The 17,758-nt window shown below is 38.1% G+C and overlaps 1 protein-coding gene across 1 annotated transcript in view; it reads right to left on the bottom strand.

Annotated features, from left to right (window-relative positions):
- Positions 1-17,418, bottom strand: part of ZPLD1 (zona pellucida like domain containing 1) — a 52,058-nt gene extending 34,640 nt beyond the window's left edge. Inside the window, exon 1 of the mRNA XM_015091807.4 lies at positions 17,313-17,418. Within this exon, the coding sequence (XP_014947293.2) occupies positions 17,313-17,418 (106 nt within the window). The remainder of the gene's footprint in view (positions 1-17,312) is intronic.
- Between the last annotated feature and the right edge of the window lie 340 nt (positions 17,419-17,758).

Genomic DNA, 17,758 nt, shown 5'->3' with positions numbered 1-17,758 from the left:
ACTGTGAGCACTTTAAAAAACCTAATATAGCTTACATAAGGCCTTTAAATGGTCTTCTTCACCTCCATAGATGCTTCTCTTAACCCCAGTCCTTGTCTGAGAAACTCCTACTCATCCCTCAGGTCTCAAGTTTCATTATCTCATTCCCAAACACTTTGATGATCCCAAACCTAAACTATGCCACTCTGTTCCTATACTATCATATCAACTTTGAATTACATATGCATTTGCATAATTGTTTTCTCAATAAATTGAAAGTCCCAGAGAGCAGGAAACTAAGATATTCAATGATGTACTCCAGTGAGTAAATTGCCAATATCCACTGGATCATCGAAAAAGCCAGAGAATTCCAGAAAAACATCTATTTATGCTTTATTGACTATGCCAAAAGCCTTTGACTTTATGGATCACAACAAACTGTGGAAAATTCTTAAAGAGATTGGAATACCAGACCACCTGACCTGCCTCCTGAGAAACCTGTATGCAGGTCAGGAAGCAACAGTTAGAACTGGACATGGAACAATAGACTGGTTCCAAATTGGGAAAGGAGAACATCACTATATATTGTCACCCTGCTTATTTATTTAACTTATATGCAGAGTATGTCATGAGAATGCTGAGCTAGATGAAGCACAAGCTAGAATCAAGATTGCCATGAAAAATATCAATAACCTCAGATATGCAGATGACACCACCCTTATGGCAGAAAGTGAAGAAGAACTAAAGAGCCTCTTGATGAAAGTGAAAGAGAAGAGTGAAAAAGCTGGCTTAAAATGCCACATTCAGGAAACTAAAATCATGGCATCTGGTCCCATCACTTCATGGCAAATAGTTGGGGAAGTAATGGAAACAGTGACAGACCTTATTTTCAGGGGCTCCAAAATCACTGCAGATGGTGATTGCAGCCATGAAATTAAAAGATGCTGGTTCCTTGGAAGAAAAGTTATGATCAATCTAAACAGCATATTAAAAAGCAGAGACATTACTTTGCCAACAAAGGTCCATCTAGTCAAAGTTATGGTTTTTCCAGTAGTCATGTACAGATATGAGAGTTGGACTCCAAAGAAAGCTGAGCACTGAAGAATTGATGCTTTTGAACTGTGGTGTTGGAGAAGACTGTTGAAAGTCCCTTGGACTGCAAAGAGATCCAACCAGTCCATCCTAAAGGAGATCAGTCCTGGGTGTTCATTGGAGAGACTGATGTTGAAGCTGAAACTCCAACACTTTGGCCACCTGATGAGAATAACTGACTCATTTGAAAAGACCCTGATGCTGGGAAAGATTGAGGGCAGGAGGAGAAGGGGACGACAGAGGATGAGATGGTTGGATGGCATCACCGACTCAACGTACATGAGTTTGAATAAACTATAGTAGTTGATGACGGACAGGGAGGCCTGGCATGCTGCAGTCCATGCAGTTGCAAAGAGTCAGACACAACTGAGCCACTGAACTGAACTGAATTGAGCTGATTGTTCAAAGGATTGTTTCAATTCTGGCCAGGGATTGGACAATAAAAAGGCTAAAAAAATTTGTTGTTGAGAGCAGCTGTTAACAACTGAAAAAAATGTCCTACTTTTGGCAGAAATGACCTTTGGCAACATGAAGTAGCATTTCTTTCTTCCCTCAAAGCTTCACAAATGGAAAAGGTGTGCTGAATAGATGTCTTTACTATATACAACCAGGGAAGAATGTGTTTCTCTGGAGAGTGACAAGTCTTTAGAAAGCTAGATTAGGATGCATTTGAACAGGTCCCTTCTTAAAATGTAAAGTCTTTAGTTTGTTATCACTTCTCCAAGTGAGATCAGCTTGTAGCAAATTCAGTTCCATTGCACGGGTTAGTTTTCAGTTATAAAACAGAAAAGAAAAGAGCACAAAGTCTGGACAAAGCAATCATTGCTGTTGTTAAGCTAGCATAGGCATCAATTAATTCCTCTCGAACAAAGGTGAAGAAGATAAAATCTTCATTGGTTTAAGTTAAGGGAATGATATCTCTCTTGTAACATATTTAATGGTATCTATTCACTTCCATACATTTATGATATGCCAAATAAGGCAGTGATACTCACTCTCTATTTCCTTTAGGCATAAATAGAGTTCTCAGTGCATGCTCTCAGTTCAGTTCAGTTTAGCCGCTCAGTCGTGTCTGACTCTTTGCTACCCCATGAATTGCAGCACGCCAGGATTCCCTGTCCATCACTAACTCCCGGAGTTCACTCAGACTCATGTCCATTGAGTCAGCGATGCCATCCAGCCATCTCATCCTCTGTCATCCCCTTCTCCCTCTGCCCCTAATCCCTCCCAGCATCAGAGTCTTTTCCAATGAGTCAACTCTTCGCATGAGGTGGCCGAAGTACTGGAGTTTCAGCTTTAGTATCATTCTTTCCAAAGAACACCCAGGACCACTTTAGAATGGACTGGTTGGATCTCCTTGCAGTCCAAGGTACTCTCAAGAGTCTTCTCCAACAACACAGTTCAACAGCATCAATTCTTTAGCGCTCAGCTTTCTTCACAGTCCAACTCTCAAATCCATACATGACTACTGGAAAAACCATATCCTTGACTAGACGGACTTTTGTTGGCAAAGTAACGTCTCTGCTTTTGAATATGCTATCTAGGTTGGTCATAAATTTTCTTCCAAGGAGTAAGCGTCTTTTAATTTCATGGCTGCAATCCCATCTGCAGTGATTTTGGAGCCCCCAAAAATAAAGTCTGACACTCTTTCCACTGTTTCCCCATCTATTTCCCATGAAGTGATGGGACCAGATGCCATGATCTTAGGGTTCTGAACGTTGAGCTTTAAGCCAACTTTTTCCACTCTCCTCTTTCCCTTTCGTCAAGAGGCTTTTTAGTTCCTTTTCACTTTCTGCCATAAGGGTGGTGTCATCTGCATATCTGAGGTTATTGATATTTCTTCCGGCAATCTTGATTCTAGCTTCTGCTTCTACCAGCCCAGCATTTCTCATGATGCACTCTGCATATAAATTAAATAAGCAGGGTGAGAATATACAGCCTTGATGTACTCCTTTTCCTATTTGGAACCAGTCTGTTCCATGTCCAGTTCTAACTGTTGCTTTCTTACCTGTATATAGTAGTTTACAATTTGATTTCATACTTAAGTAGATATTTTGCTACCTTACAGAGATTATTTTGCATGGGAAGGTTTCCTGTGATCTTGCCTGTGTGCTTGCTACTTGATCTTATTCCCCACCATTTACTTCTTTGCTTTTTAAAGTCAAAGGAAAATGCAATCATCCAGCTGCTAACTGGCCTGAGCATGTTTACTTCGCATTTGTGTCCTGATTCATGCTGTCCCCTTTGTGCTGTTTTCCGCTCCTTTATGTTGTTAACTCCTACCGATACTTCAAAATTCAGCTCAGTGCCATCTTCTCCAGGAAACTGTTCCTTATCAGCTGGTATGGGTGACGCTCTCTTTCTATCCCACTCCACTATCTGCCCAATCATTCTGTAAATGTGCACCATACTTATCTCCCATTATGGATTGTGATCTCTTTGAGAAAAAGGACCACTACCTTGTAATCCTTACAGCAGTCTATTCCTTCATAATTTATATGAGTTCAGTTCTGTTCAGTTCAGTTAAATCGCTCAGTTGTGGCCAAGTATTGCAACCCCATGGACTGCAGCACACCAGGCCTCCCTCCAATATTTAGAGGATAGTAAAGAGTAAGAATTATAAACTTGATAATCATCAATACACAGTATATCAATTAATAATAGATGAAATATTCATTGATAGTACTCAGGTAAGAGAAGTGGGCTGAGAACAGAAAAGTAATTTCTAAGGTGTCCTTTTATAAGACTTCATTTTTCCAATGATTTGTAATCATTCTCTCTTGCCCTATTCCACATTACCCTATGGGTCTACAAAGTTACATCCATTATTCCTGAGAGTGGATATTTGCTTCTCCACTAGATTATGAAATCATTGAATGCTGTGGGTTTTGTCAGAGTGCCCAACAAATACTCAAGAAGTGTCTATTAAAATATGTTTAATTCAACTCTTTGACAAACTGCATTCACAGTGTCTAAATTTTTAATATCAACTTTCAGGATTCACAAAGAAAATATGTACACAATGATATAGGCTCATCTTGACTGTTCATCCAGAACTCATATATCCTATCCTTTCTCTGCCAACTGCCTGAGATTCAGAGTTTAAAATGAACATCAAAATTCTCTACATCAGATCTTTTCTAATTCAATATTTTAAATAATATGAAATTAATGAATTTTTGCTATTTGTTTAGGTATTTAGCCTTAAGTGTATTAGTCTAGCAATTAATTATCTTGCTTTATTATTAATAATTCATCTGAAAAATCACTTCCCCTTAATAGCAATAGATTTGGTAATCTCTCTTGTCATTAACAGTGAGTAAGTATGTGGCACCCAGTTGGGGTTAGCATAAATACTGTGGTTATGTAACAACACAAATCTGGCAAGACATCTTGAGTACCATGCTCCAAACAGCACTTTTTATGAATATGCATTACAGAGAATCTTATTAAAATGCAGATTCTGATTCAGTAGATCTGGGATGAGGCCTCATTTTTGCATTTCTCACAAGTTCCCATGTGATGCCAGTGTTGTAAGTGAAAGGGAGAAGAATTTTTTGCCTCAAAATATGCCTCCTGGGCAGAAGGACTATCTTAAGTTGATTAGTTTTAAGAAACAGCCTACATAAGAGAATATCTGAAAACAAGTGGAAGATACTCCTCTCAAAGAGACATTTACATTTATACGGGAACTCTCCATTTGTGTGTCTCCCTCTCCCTACCAGGAAGGAAGAGCAGAACAATTAGATCCTCAGAAACTCTTAAAAATGGAGGCTAAATCTGCATAACAACAGTACTCTTTTTTGCTAGGCTTTGCTTGATAACCTCCCATAGCCAGCTTCCCCAACAATCTCTTTTATCTTTAACTGGAGATAGTATTTAAAGAGGTGACTTGGGCCATTTCAGGGAGTTACTCAGTTTTCCTAAGTATCACCCATGAATACAGGAGGTCTTGTTGTTCAGTTGCCCAGTCGTATCCACTCTTTGAGACCTCATGGACTGCAGCACACCAGGCCTCCCTGACCCTCACCATCTCCTGGAGTTTGCCCAAGTTCATGCTCATTGCATCAGTGATGCCATCCAGCCATCTTGTTCTCTGATGCCCTCTTCTCCTGCCCTCAATCTTTCCCAGCTTCAGGGACTTTTCCAATGAGTTGGCTGTTTGCATCAGATGACCAAAATACTGGAGCTTCAGCATCAGTCCTTTCAGGGAATATTCAGGGTTGGTCTCCCTTAAGACTGACTGGTTTGATCTCCTTGCTGTCCAAGGGAATTTGAGGAGTCTTCTCCAGCACCACAGTTCAGAGGTATCAATTCTGTGGCATTCTGCTTTCTTTACGGTCCAACTCTCCCAACCATACGTGACCACTGGGAAGACCATAGCCTTGTCTATACAGACCTTTTTCAGCAGAGTAATGTCTCTCCTTTTCAACACAGTGCCTAGGTTTGCCATCCCTTTCCTGACAAGAAGCAATCGTTTTCTGATTTCATGGATGCAGTCACCATCCACAGTGATTTTGGAGCCCAAAAAGATTAACATGTTATGAAACTTTTGTTTGTTTTTCTTCTGTTAATCTCTCTTTTATTATAGGGGCCCTCAGCTAAGGACTTAGAAGGGTAAAGGGAAAATTATTTTTTCTCCCCTACACAATACATTTTGATTAGGCAGAAGAAAATCCTTAGATGGTTTCCATCTGGTGAGATTAAGCACTCCCACCAAATTGTAAGATTTACATGCTTATAAATGGGAGAGATTTAAATGGAAAAGGAACAGGAAAGAGAGAGACCTGAATAATGAAGGGGATGGATGTGTGTCTCATTCACTTTCTTTCTGAGGAACTAACTAGTTTGAAGTGCAATGAAAGAGCACTTGTGAAAGGCTTTGTGAGACTGAGCCCAAATAGGTCTACTTTAGTGCTCAGGTGGCCGTGTGAGAAATAAAATTAGAAATAGAACCTTTTTCTCCTACATTACTCTACCCCACTCCACAATCCATAGCAGTTTAGTAACCAGAAGAGCAGGACATTCACTTCAAATGGAAACTATACCCTAAACACTGTTTGAAACAATTAAAGGAGACATGGGTGAGGCTGGGTGAATCTATTGTGAGCAGACAGGGGCTCTGTGCACTTCTGATGCAGGTATTCCTGTGAATATGATTGTCCCTGTATCAATGGGTTTTAAGGTAGCATTAGTTTAAAACTTATCATATGAACCAAAACCTATTCAATACAATAGGAAGAGCCTTTTCTGTATGCTGAAGAGTGCACTTTGTGAGTTTGTGCCCAGTCACTAAGTCCTGTCTGACTCTTTGCAATCCCATGGACTATAACCCACCAGGCTCCTCTGTCCATGGAATTTCCCAGGCAAGAAGACTGTAACAGGTTGCTGTTTCCTCCTCCAGGCAATCTTCCCAACCCAGGGATTGAATTGAAGTCTCCTGTATTGGCAGGCAGACTCATTACCATTCGTTACCACCTGGAAGTCCCATGCTGCCTTGTACTGCCATAGAAATCTCACCTGGAAATATAGGACAGTCGTCCCTCAATACCCACATGGGGTTGACTCTAGAACCATCCTTGGATACCAAAATTAAATAAAAATCCACAGATGCTCAAATCCCTTAATTAAAATAGCATGCATAGTATTTGCATATAGCCTACATGCACATCCTCCACTATACTTTAAATCATTTTTAGATTACTTATAATACAATGTAAATTTTATGTAAATGCCATGTAAATTTTTTGTAAATATTTACTGACATGCAGCAAATTCAAGTTTTACTTTTGGAACTTCCTGGAATTTTTTTTTTTTTTTCCCCCTCAATATTCTCAACCCAAGTTTCATTGAATCCACAAATGTGGACCTGTGGATACAGAGGGTCAACTCTATTTATTTCTTATACTCCAATAGATATTCCAAAACTATGTAATCTTAGCAGATTATAAAAGTAATCTATATATTATTTCCATTTCTATCTCTATAAAATGAGAGTAGTGCTATTTGACACCACATAAACTTTTAAAAAATTGCTTGGAAAACAGATACTATTTGTGTTGTTTTAACTCATTTTTGAAAACTACTTCTCCTCCTGAGTTTTCATACAATATTGAAGTTTTGGTGCTAAAAAATCAAGAAGTTTAAAGGGGTACCGATATTTTATCTACCCCAAATATCAGCAGTTGATGCAGATTTTAAAGTGGATTAGGAATTCAGGTTTCCTCTCTGTATTGAACAGGTACCTGGCCACCTCAATTTTCCACATCTGTTTTTCATTAGTGAATGAAAGCTGTGGTCTGCAGGGTTGTAAGAAATGAATATACAGTCTCAGACAAACTGCAGACTCCTATTTGCACTTGCTGCTTCACATTCTTTGGAATTAGAAGAGTTCAGTCCTTTTCAAGCAGAAGAAGGAATATAGGTTTTACTTATACAAGTAGAAGAAATTTTAAAATCCATGCAGTAAAGAACTTCATTATTAAGATAAAGAAAGGGAGGGACTCTGAATCGTTCAGTCATTGCACTTGCAAACGAATTCCTCTTCTCAACACTGCACTTTATCACTGAAGATTAATCAGGATGTGATCAGTAGTCGCTGCCTGGATCAGTTCTTCTGCCTCATCTGGTACAGTAATTGCAGTCACAGATGCAAAGTGAAGGCAGGCATTCTCTTCACAGCTTGGAGGCCAAAACACTACTACTGCGTAGGAAAGAAGCAGTGGTGGCCTTTCTTATCTACACAGAGGGCCAGAGCATATTCCCTGGAATAATTATCCCATTTTCCACCCTGGCTTTGGGCACAGAACAGTGCAATGGTCAAGCAAAGTCTAACACAAAATAGGACAGCTCATTTTGATTGACTCACCCAAGAAGTCTATCAATGAAATAAGCTGATTATCTTTTGTATTTCCTGTGAAATACTGGTACTCATTGAAATATTAATCAATATTACAAGAAAAAAAAAGATTTCCATAGTAAAGATGCTCCTGGATAAAAGCTAAATAAATTTTTCCACCATAGGATTTTTCAAATTCTTTAATATGGCAATTTATATTGTGATTCTCCATTTACATGCTGTTTTTACATTTCAGTTCAGTTCAGTTCAGTCACTCAGTCCTGTCTGACTCTTTGCAACCCCATGGATTGAGCACACCAGGCCTCCCTGTCCATCACCAACTCCCAGAGTTTATTCAAACTCATGTCCATTGAGTCGGTGATGCCATCCAACCATCTCATCCTCTGTCTTCCCCTTCTCCTCCTGCCTTCAATCTTTCCCACCATCAGGGTCTTTTCAAATGAGTCAGCTCTTCATATCACGTGGCCAGAGTACTGGAGTTTCAGCTTCAGCGTCAGGCCTTCCAATGAATATTCAGGACTGATTTCCTTTAGGATGGACTGGTTGGATCTTCTTGCAGTCCAAGGGACTCTCAAGAGTCTTCTCCAACACCACAGTTAGAAAGCATCAGTTCTTCAGTGCTCAGCTTTCTTTGTAGTTCAACTCCCACATCTATACATGACTACTGGAAAAACCATAGCTTTGACTAGATGGACCTTTGTTGACAGAGCAATGTCTTTGATTTTTAATATGCTGTCTAGGTTGATCACAACTTTTCTTTCAAAGAGCAAGCGTCTTTTAATTTCATGACTGCAGTCACCATCTGCAGTGATTTTGGAGCTACTAAAAATAATGGCTGTCACTGTTTCCATAGTTTCCCCATCTATTTGCCATGAAGTGATGGGACCAGATGCCATGATTTTAGTTTTCTGAATGGTGAGTTAAGCAAACTTTTTCACTCTCCTCTCCACTTTCATCAAGAGGCACTTTAGTTCTTCTTTGCTTCAGAACAGTGATATCAGCTGCATATCTGAGGTTAGTGAGCAAATTTCACTTTTATTGAGATATAATTGATTGATTCAATTCCTAGGCAGGTTGATAAGAAGTCCGAGGTCCCAGAGTAGGAGAGAGGGATCTGGAATTCTCAAGGAGGAGAAAAGGACAAACATTTATTTTCTCTACATTCCTTAGTCTTAGTCACATAAAATGTTTTTTTCTTTAAGCCCAGAGCAGGTGATTACACAACAAAATGACTCAGCTTAAACTCTGTGCTGCTGCTGCTACTAAGTCCCTTCAGTAGAGTCCGACTCGGTGTGACCTCATAGATGGCTGCCCTCCAGGCTCTCCCGTCCTTGGGATTCTCCAGGCAAGAATACTGGAGTGGCTTGCCAAGGATCATATAACAACATTGTATCCTTCTTGAGGACAGTTTCTCCTTCTTGAAAACCTTCCGACTAATCCTGTTATCCTAAAATGTATATTATGGGAGTTGGTATGGTAAAATCTTTCTACTGTTAGTTCTAAACCTGTCATCTTAAAATGTAAATTGTGAGAGTGGGTCTAGTAAGATCTATACAGCCTTGAGACATTCTTTTGATTTACTGTAATAACCAATTAACCCTGCTTATTTAATTTATATGAAGAGCACATCATGAGAAACATTGGGCTGGAGGAAGCACAAGCTGGAATCAAGATTGCTGGGAAAAATATCAATAACCTCAGATATGCAGATGACACCACCCTTATGGCAGAAAGTGAAGAAGAACTAAAGAGCCTCTTGATGAAAGTGAAAGAGGAGAGTGAAAAAGTTGGCTTAAAGCTCAACATTCAGAAAACTAAGATCATGGCATCTGGTCCCATCACTTCATGGGAAATAGATGGGAAACAGTGGAAACAGTGACAGACTTTATTTTGGGGGGCGGGGGGCTCTAAAATCACTGCAGATGGTGATTGAAGCCATGAAATTAAAAGATGCTTAGTCCTTGGGAGAAAAGTTATGACCAACCTAAACAGCATATTAAAAAGCAGAGACATTATTTTGTCAACGAAGGTCCATTTAGTCAAGGCTATGGTTTTCCACTAGTCATGTATGGATGTGAGAGTTGAACTATAAAGAAAACTGAGCGCAGAAGAATTGATGCTTTTGAACTGTGTTGGAGAAGACTCTTGAGAGTCCCTTGGACTGCAAGGAGATCCAACCAGTCCATCCTAAAGGAGATCAGTCCTGGGTGTTCATTGGAATGACTGATGTTGAAGCTGAAACTCCAGTACTTTGACCACCTGATACGAAGAGCTGACTCATTTGAAAAGATCCTGATGTTGGGAAAGATTGAAGGCAGGAGGAGAAGGGGATGACAGAGGATGAGATGGTTAGATGGCATCACTGACTCAATGGACATGAATTTGAGTAAACTCTGGGAGTTGGTGATGGACAGGGAGGCCTGATATGCTGTGGTTCTTGGGGTCACAAAGAGTCAGACACAATTGAGCGACTGAACTGAACTGAACTGAATAACCAATTTAAAAATTATATAGCTTCCTTGCTAAAACTAGTGAGTGGGGGACCCTCTCTGTCCCCCTTTTGAAGTCTGTGTCAGAAGCTTTCTCTGTCCCTCTTCATACTTTAATAAAACTATGCTACGCAAAAGCTCTTGAGTGATCAAGCCTGGTCTCTGGTCCCAAAGCTAAATCTTCTTTGGAGATCAAGAATCCAGCACCATTCACTGTAAGCTTTCCTAACTGACATACAGCACCATATAAGTTTAAGGTTTACAGCATAATGAATTGACTTATATTTATTGTGAAATGATTATAACAATAAATTTAAGTAATAAATTTAATATAAATTTAATGTTGAGCCATCACTCATATAGACACCAAAAAAAAAAAAAAAGAAAAAAAATGCTTTTTTTCCCTTGTAATGAGAAATTTTAGGATTTATTCTTTTAGCAATTTTTTATATATTTTAAATATACGACAGTATAAACTATAATCTCATGTTTAATATTCAGTTCAGTTCAGTCGCTCAGTCGTGTCCGACTCTTTGCGACCCCATGAATCACTGCACACCAGGCCTCCCTGTCCATCAGCAACTCCCGGAGTTCACCCAAACTCATGTGCATAGAGTCAGTGATGCCATCAAGCCATCTCATCCTTGGTTGTCCCCTTTTCCTCCTGCACCCAATCCCTCCCAGCATCAGAGTCTTCTCCAATGAGTCAACTCTTCGCGTGAGGTGGCCAAAGTGTTGGAGTTTCACCCTCAGTCCTTCCAATGAACATTACACCCCTAGCATTTACTTATCTTATAATGGGAAGTCTGTACCTTTTCACCACTCTCTTTCATTTTCCTATGTCCCCACCACTGAGTCTGGTAACAGAAAATCTGTTCTCATTTCCTATGAGCTTTGGCTTTGCCTTTTGGATTCTACCAATGAATGAGATCATGTAGATTTGTACTTTTTTGTATTGCATTTTGCTTAATATAATAACCTTTACAGCCCATCCATGTTATCACAAATGGCAGTATTCCCCTCCTTTTTATAGTTGAATTGCGCACATATCTGTGTGTGTGTATCTCAAATCTTCTTCATCCATTCACCTATTGATAACCATTTCAGCTGTTTCCATGTCTTGGCTCTTTGTAAATAATGCTACCGTGAATATACGGGTACAGATGTCTCTTTGTCACAGTGATTATATTTCCTTCACATAATATGCACAGAGATGGAATTGCTGGATTGTATGGTAGTACTGTTTTTACTTTCTTGAGGAATCTTTATAAAAATGTTTTCCATAGCGGCTACACCAATTTACATTTCCATCAGTAGTGCCCAAGGGTTCCTGTTTTTCCTACCCTGTCACCAGCATTTGTTATCTATTGTCTGTTTTATAATACCAATTATGACAAATTTAAGATGATAACTCATTGTGGTTTTGACTTGCATTTCCTTGAGGATTAGTGATATTGAGTATCTTTTCATGTGCCTGTTGGCCATCTGTATGGCTTTTCTGAAAAAAATGTCCATTCACTTGTTTACCCACTTATAATTGGATTGTTTGGTTTTCTATAGATAGCATTTTTTAAACTTAGTGTTCAAGATTACTTTAAGCATCATGGTTTGATGAAAAGAGTTCTAGTTTTATATCTCTGACAATTGCTAGCTTCCTAGTACTAGACAAATTCTAATCCTCAATCTCTATATTGTAAAATGAAAATTAAAAACAATTTTGTAAGTTTGTTGTAAGAAATAAAAGAGAGAATTATGTAATGTGCCCAGCATTAAATGTATTGTATTTACTCCTTCTTAGTGTTATTTCAAATAGAATACAAAATGACAAGTTATATAAAACTAACATTCAGTTTCCTGTGACTCATTAGTTCATCATAAAACAATATCAGGTCACAAAGTTTCTGGCGTCATAAACCTAATCTTTTCCTTGATTGTGCCTTTATCATTAAAGACTTCTTTAGGGACTTGGAAGCTCAAGCAGACTCTCAAATATACCATCTTCTAAAAGAGAGACTAGTATACATTATTGCAGAGGCCAAAAAGACTTACCTGTATATTTCACTTTGGCAGCCAAATAATTCCTTGGTACTCAAAAAGTCAACTATGGTTTGAGTTTTATTCTTGGGAGAGCATAATTATAATGTCAGTGGGGCAAGAGTCTATTCCCTGCTACTGGTTTGGATAGCCAAGAGTTAACTACCTTTAAAATTAAATGGTGTCCCTTTAAATTTAAAATAAATTAAACCCTGATAGATCCCTTGACTCAAGGATAAATGCCATGGAAATTAAAGAAAATAGTTCTAATGTCATGAAACAGCAAAGGTCAGATAGGGTGAGATGATTACTCTCATCATTATTAGCATGACTTTGCATTTAGATAGCTCCTTCCTTTGCCAGACTCATTCTCATTCTAGGCCTTCGCTTAGTATCTGAGCAGCTTGTGGAACTCTTGATGACATCAAGGGTGATCTTGATGTGGAAGAGAAGCCACAAGTCAAGAGGGAAGTGAGCAATTAACCTTCAGGCTTTATTTATTCACTCTGATCTTCTTTTGCAAGCAATCTGCAAAAATGGGTTTAAAAACTGGGCTGCAAAAATTCTTGAAAAAAATATCCATATAACTAAAGCCTCTCTTGGGCTTTCTAATTTATCTGAATTTTAGATACTTTTTAATATAAATTTTAAATTGCAACAGTATGTGTGTGTATATGCATAGGTTTGGGAAGTTTGGATACTTGCCTAAGCCCAACAGAAATAAAAGTGCAAAAATGTGTAAGAACAAATGCAAATTTTAATTTTACCTGTTGAAAATAAAGAGATCATTTATATCAGAAAACGCATAAGTACTTTCTCATCTTCGTGAAATGTATATAAATTCTTTTGAAAATTAGCTTTACGACTGAGTGACGTCTTTCTCAAGGACTTGGAACTATCTCTTAGAAACATAAACATCAAGGAAAGTAGTACCCTTATATCACAGTCTGGGAAGGCTGGGAGCCTAACTTCAGTTGGATCCTTGCTTCAAATTGCAAAAGTACCTCCTTTCATAAAGACGTGAAAATTTTATTTTTTTCTCTGGATAAAGCTAATACACTAGCATGAATGGTCACCCTAATAACCAGGTAAATTTAGGATGAATACATGACAAATGGTGCTGTCAAGCCCTCTTACTTTAGGACAGTTATTTCTTATTTTGAAAATATGCATATAGTTTGTTGTCTCTGCTTGACTGTGTAAAAGAGTGAGACTCCTTTCTGCCTTTGCAAACTTTCAGTGAATTGTCTGTATTGAACATCATATTCTGGTTTAATGCTAATTCAATGAGTGTTTTCATGTCTGCTATGTTAGTGGAAAGGATTTCTGGGTTGGGAGAAGATTTTGGTTTTAGTTATATTTCCTTAATACATGATTATGCTTTTGACTGGAATAATGGACTCAATATTGGAACACACTGTCAATTGTTCTCAATCATAATGCATATGAGACTCACCTGCAGGATTTTTTAAAAATACCCAGTACCATATTCAGAGATTCTGACACTACATGTTGGGGGTAAGCGCTTCCCCGTTGCTCAGTCAGTAAGGAATCTGCCTGCAAGGCAGGAGAACTGGGTTCAATCCCTGGGTTGGGAAGACCCCCTGGAGGAGGCATGGCAAGCCACTCCAGTATTCTTGCTTGGAGAATCCCCATGGACAGAGGAGCCTGATGGGCTGCAGTCCATGGAGTCACAGTCAGACATGACTGAGCAACTAAGCACAGCACAGCACATCTTGGGGGAAGTGATGAAGTCCAAACATAACAACTATCTCAGCTGATTTTGATGCTGGTCTTCTAGGTGCTATTGTAGATGGAAGCTTCCACATCATTTTAAAAATTTACCACATTTAAAAAAAAAAAAAAATGGTGACTTCCCTGGTGGCTCAGATAGTAAAGCATCTGCCTACAATGTGTGAGACTAGGGTTCAGTCCCTGGGTTTGGAAGATCTCCTGCAGAAGGAAATAGCAACCCACGCCAGTATCCTTGCCTGGAAAATCCCATGGACAGAGAAACCTGGTAGGCTATAGTCCATGGGGTTGCAAAGAGTCACAACTGAGTGACTTCACTTTCACTTTCACATGCAAAATACTTCCTTTTGCTGTCCTAGTCACTCCTTGGCTCATTGACACGTTAATTTACCTTTACAAGTATAATAACTACAACATCAGCTATATTCTCTCTACTGAGCAATCTTCCTACATTTTGGCTTTCTTTTCCATCCATAATAAAGTAAGACTTGACTACCCTTCCCAGGCCTCGGCCAGGCCTATGGCCCCTCCCTCTCTGAGGGCTTATGCCTCCCACTTCATTGAGGAGATGAACACAATTAGAACCTCTCGACTTCTCAGCCTGTATCTTTTATTTCTCTTCTTTCCTAAATCAAGTACTACTTTTCCAAAGTGAACTCCTACCCACCTGTACCTTTGATCTCTTCCATATTTTCTTTCCTCATTACATGAAGTATCTCTGTTAGTATTCCAGTCTCTGAATACTTTCCCTTTGCTCATGTATATACTTTGTTAGTATTTTTTTGGTTAGTATCCCCAGTCTCTGAATATTTCCCCTTTGCTGATTCATATTCTTATGTAATAGATTAGGTGTCTCTAGTCCTCTAATCCCCAAATCCTCTTTTTTCATTTCATTGCTGGTTCAGCTTATTCCCCCTCTTTCCTTACCACCAAAGTTATTTAAAGAGTAATGTATTTCCACACCTTTCCTTCCCCTTCTCCTGTCTCTCATTCATTGCTCACTCGCTGCACGGGGATTCAACTCTCACACAGCTTTTTTCAGTTTTCAGCCTCTCTCCTCAAACCAGGTCTGTATTTCCTACTTCTGGGTAGAGGCTGCCTCTCTACATTCTAAAAGTACTTCAAAGTCATTCTTTTCAAATCCAAACTTCCTTTCTGAAACATGTAAATGCCCTATGCTTTCAGTGTCAATTAACAGTATCAACATTCAATTATTCAATTTCAAAATACCCTCTGGTCTTCTCCTTGGCTCACCTCCCAAATCAAATCAATCCTCAAGTTCTGATGTATCCACCACAAAACACTGTATCTCTTAATAGCTGCCTCCTACTGCTTCCATTGCCATTGCCTTCGTGACATTTCTCTCTGCCTCTAGTCTCTTCTAACTTGATTCTGTCTTTCACACTTTTCCCCAGTGTCTACTTTCTCAAATAAAATGTGACCACATAAAATCCTTAAAAAGGTGTGTTTAAAAAGATGCAATAGCCCTTCACTGCCTACAAAATAAAGTTGAAACACTTTCATTACACAAATTACTTTTGCCCAAACAACTGAACCTGAATTTATTTATTCAAACCTCCAGCTCTAATAAGTTAACAAGTTATATAGGAAAAGAGGAGTATGTTAAATGACACAAAGGAGTTTCACTCAGCCAGATCCAAAGTGTTGGAATTCTAAGAAACAAATGACCAAGTTACTTACAGAGATAAATGGCATTTTAGGAAAGCTAAGGCATGCTATAAATTAAAACAGACTCAAGAAATGCATCAACAAATATACCAAATTGATTTAGAGGCAACTTAGCTGAAAACTGAATGGTATTAAGGAATTATTATTAAGCTTATTAAACAGATAGTGTAATGATTTTTAAAGTTCTTATCACTTATATATGATGAAACATGAGTAATGAATTTATTTGAAATATTTTAGAGATGGGAGTAGTAGGAAAGACATATGAAACAAAATTTATAAATGCTGACAACCGATGAAGCTGGATGATTACTATGGGTGTGTGTTTTTGTTTTTTTTTACTAATCTTTACTTTTGAATATGTTTTAAATTTTCCATAGTAAAAAGGTTAAAAAAAAAAAAAATCCTATCATTTGTGTATTCAAAATCATTAAGATCCCTGCCTGAACTTACCTTTGTAGACTTGCTTTTAGACATTCCCCATCCTGAACTACTTATTTTACTTAACCTACCAAATAGTCTCATACTAGATCTGGGCTCATGAAGATATTTCTACATATTCTTTCTTTATTCTGGAGCAAGTCAGATTACCTGTGTTCAAATAAATGAGAAACTTCACATCAACTAAATAACTACCTACTGATTGCTCTGTGTAGGTATGCTGTTGCTCTGCTGAGCTCCAAACACAGGAGCATGTAAAACATGGCAGAATGTATTTCAGTTTGCGATACATATGCAGAAAAATAGTTTCAGATTACCTAATCCTTTGTTTGTAAATATTGAACTATGGCTCTATAACTTCAGCTGATATAAAAAGATGAATACTTAAGTGAAACCTTAAATTACCTCTAAAAAAAAGCAGATTTTAACAACCTGTGGGACACACCCATCAAGATGGTCAAAGTCTCATGTCTGTCAAAATATTAATGGATTGCTGTGAAATGCACTCTGAAGCTGGCCTGTGTATTTTTGGTGCCCAACATTTCATTGAAATAGTATTTTGTTTGAGTACTGTATAATATTTCACAATCATTTTCTAAGTATTCTTCCTAAATAAATCTATTAGAATATAATGGAAAATTTTAAAGTCTGAATTAATTTATGAGAAAAAATCCATCAAGTAGACAAATTTTGAATGACATTAGCCTCTCCCAATTTTATGAGTCATTAGCTAATATTTTTCACATCTGTGAGCAGCCATTATAATAATATAAACTAATACAATGAACACTTTATATGTTAATGTGGTAATAAATTACAACTTCAGAAAAATGTCTTTTGTCATTTTCCATTTGTTAATATCCACTTAATAAAGACAGATATCCCCCTCATTTTACATATGCATTTAAATGATTTTCTATTTAAACATAATCACTCTTTACAGATACAATTAGAGAAAAGATTGGTTTCAGACTTACCAGGAAATCTACTGTGGAGATTGGCATCACAATTGTAGCCATTGAACTGAGCAGACCCTGGAAGCACTCTAGTTGTTAGTAGCAACAGCAACCATATCTGTTCCATTGCAAAACCTAGAAAAGAGTTATTTTTCATGTGGATATCACCAGCCTTTACTCTTACTTGCTGGGAAGATTGAGGCTGATCTCAACTCATTGTTGGATAAGCAGGCCTTCTACATCCATGCAGGCATGGATGGTAGTCCTTAGAGGCCTAAGGACTATCAGAAGTAATTATCAACAATAAGGCAGAGATTTTGGCTACAACATTTCAAAATTATTTTCATTCTTCGACTCCAGTTTGCTAAGTATAACAAAGCTATACTTTTGTAATAGAAGAGCTAAGATATAAATCAAAACATTTGTAAATGAAAGATTTTTTATTATAAATAGGAAGAACTCAAACC

Source organism: Ovis aries, chromosome 1, assembly GCF_016772045.2.
Source record: "Ovis aries strain OAR_USU_Benz2616 breed Rambouillet chromosome 1, ARS-UI_Ramb_v3.0, whole genome shotgun sequence".
Classification (NCBI taxonomy): domain Eukaryota; kingdom Metazoa; phylum Chordata; class Mammalia; order Artiodactyla; family Bovidae; genus Ovis; species Ovis aries.
The sequence above is the reverse complement of the archived record's forward strand: the minus strand, read 5'-3'. Positions and strand labels throughout refer to the sequence as shown.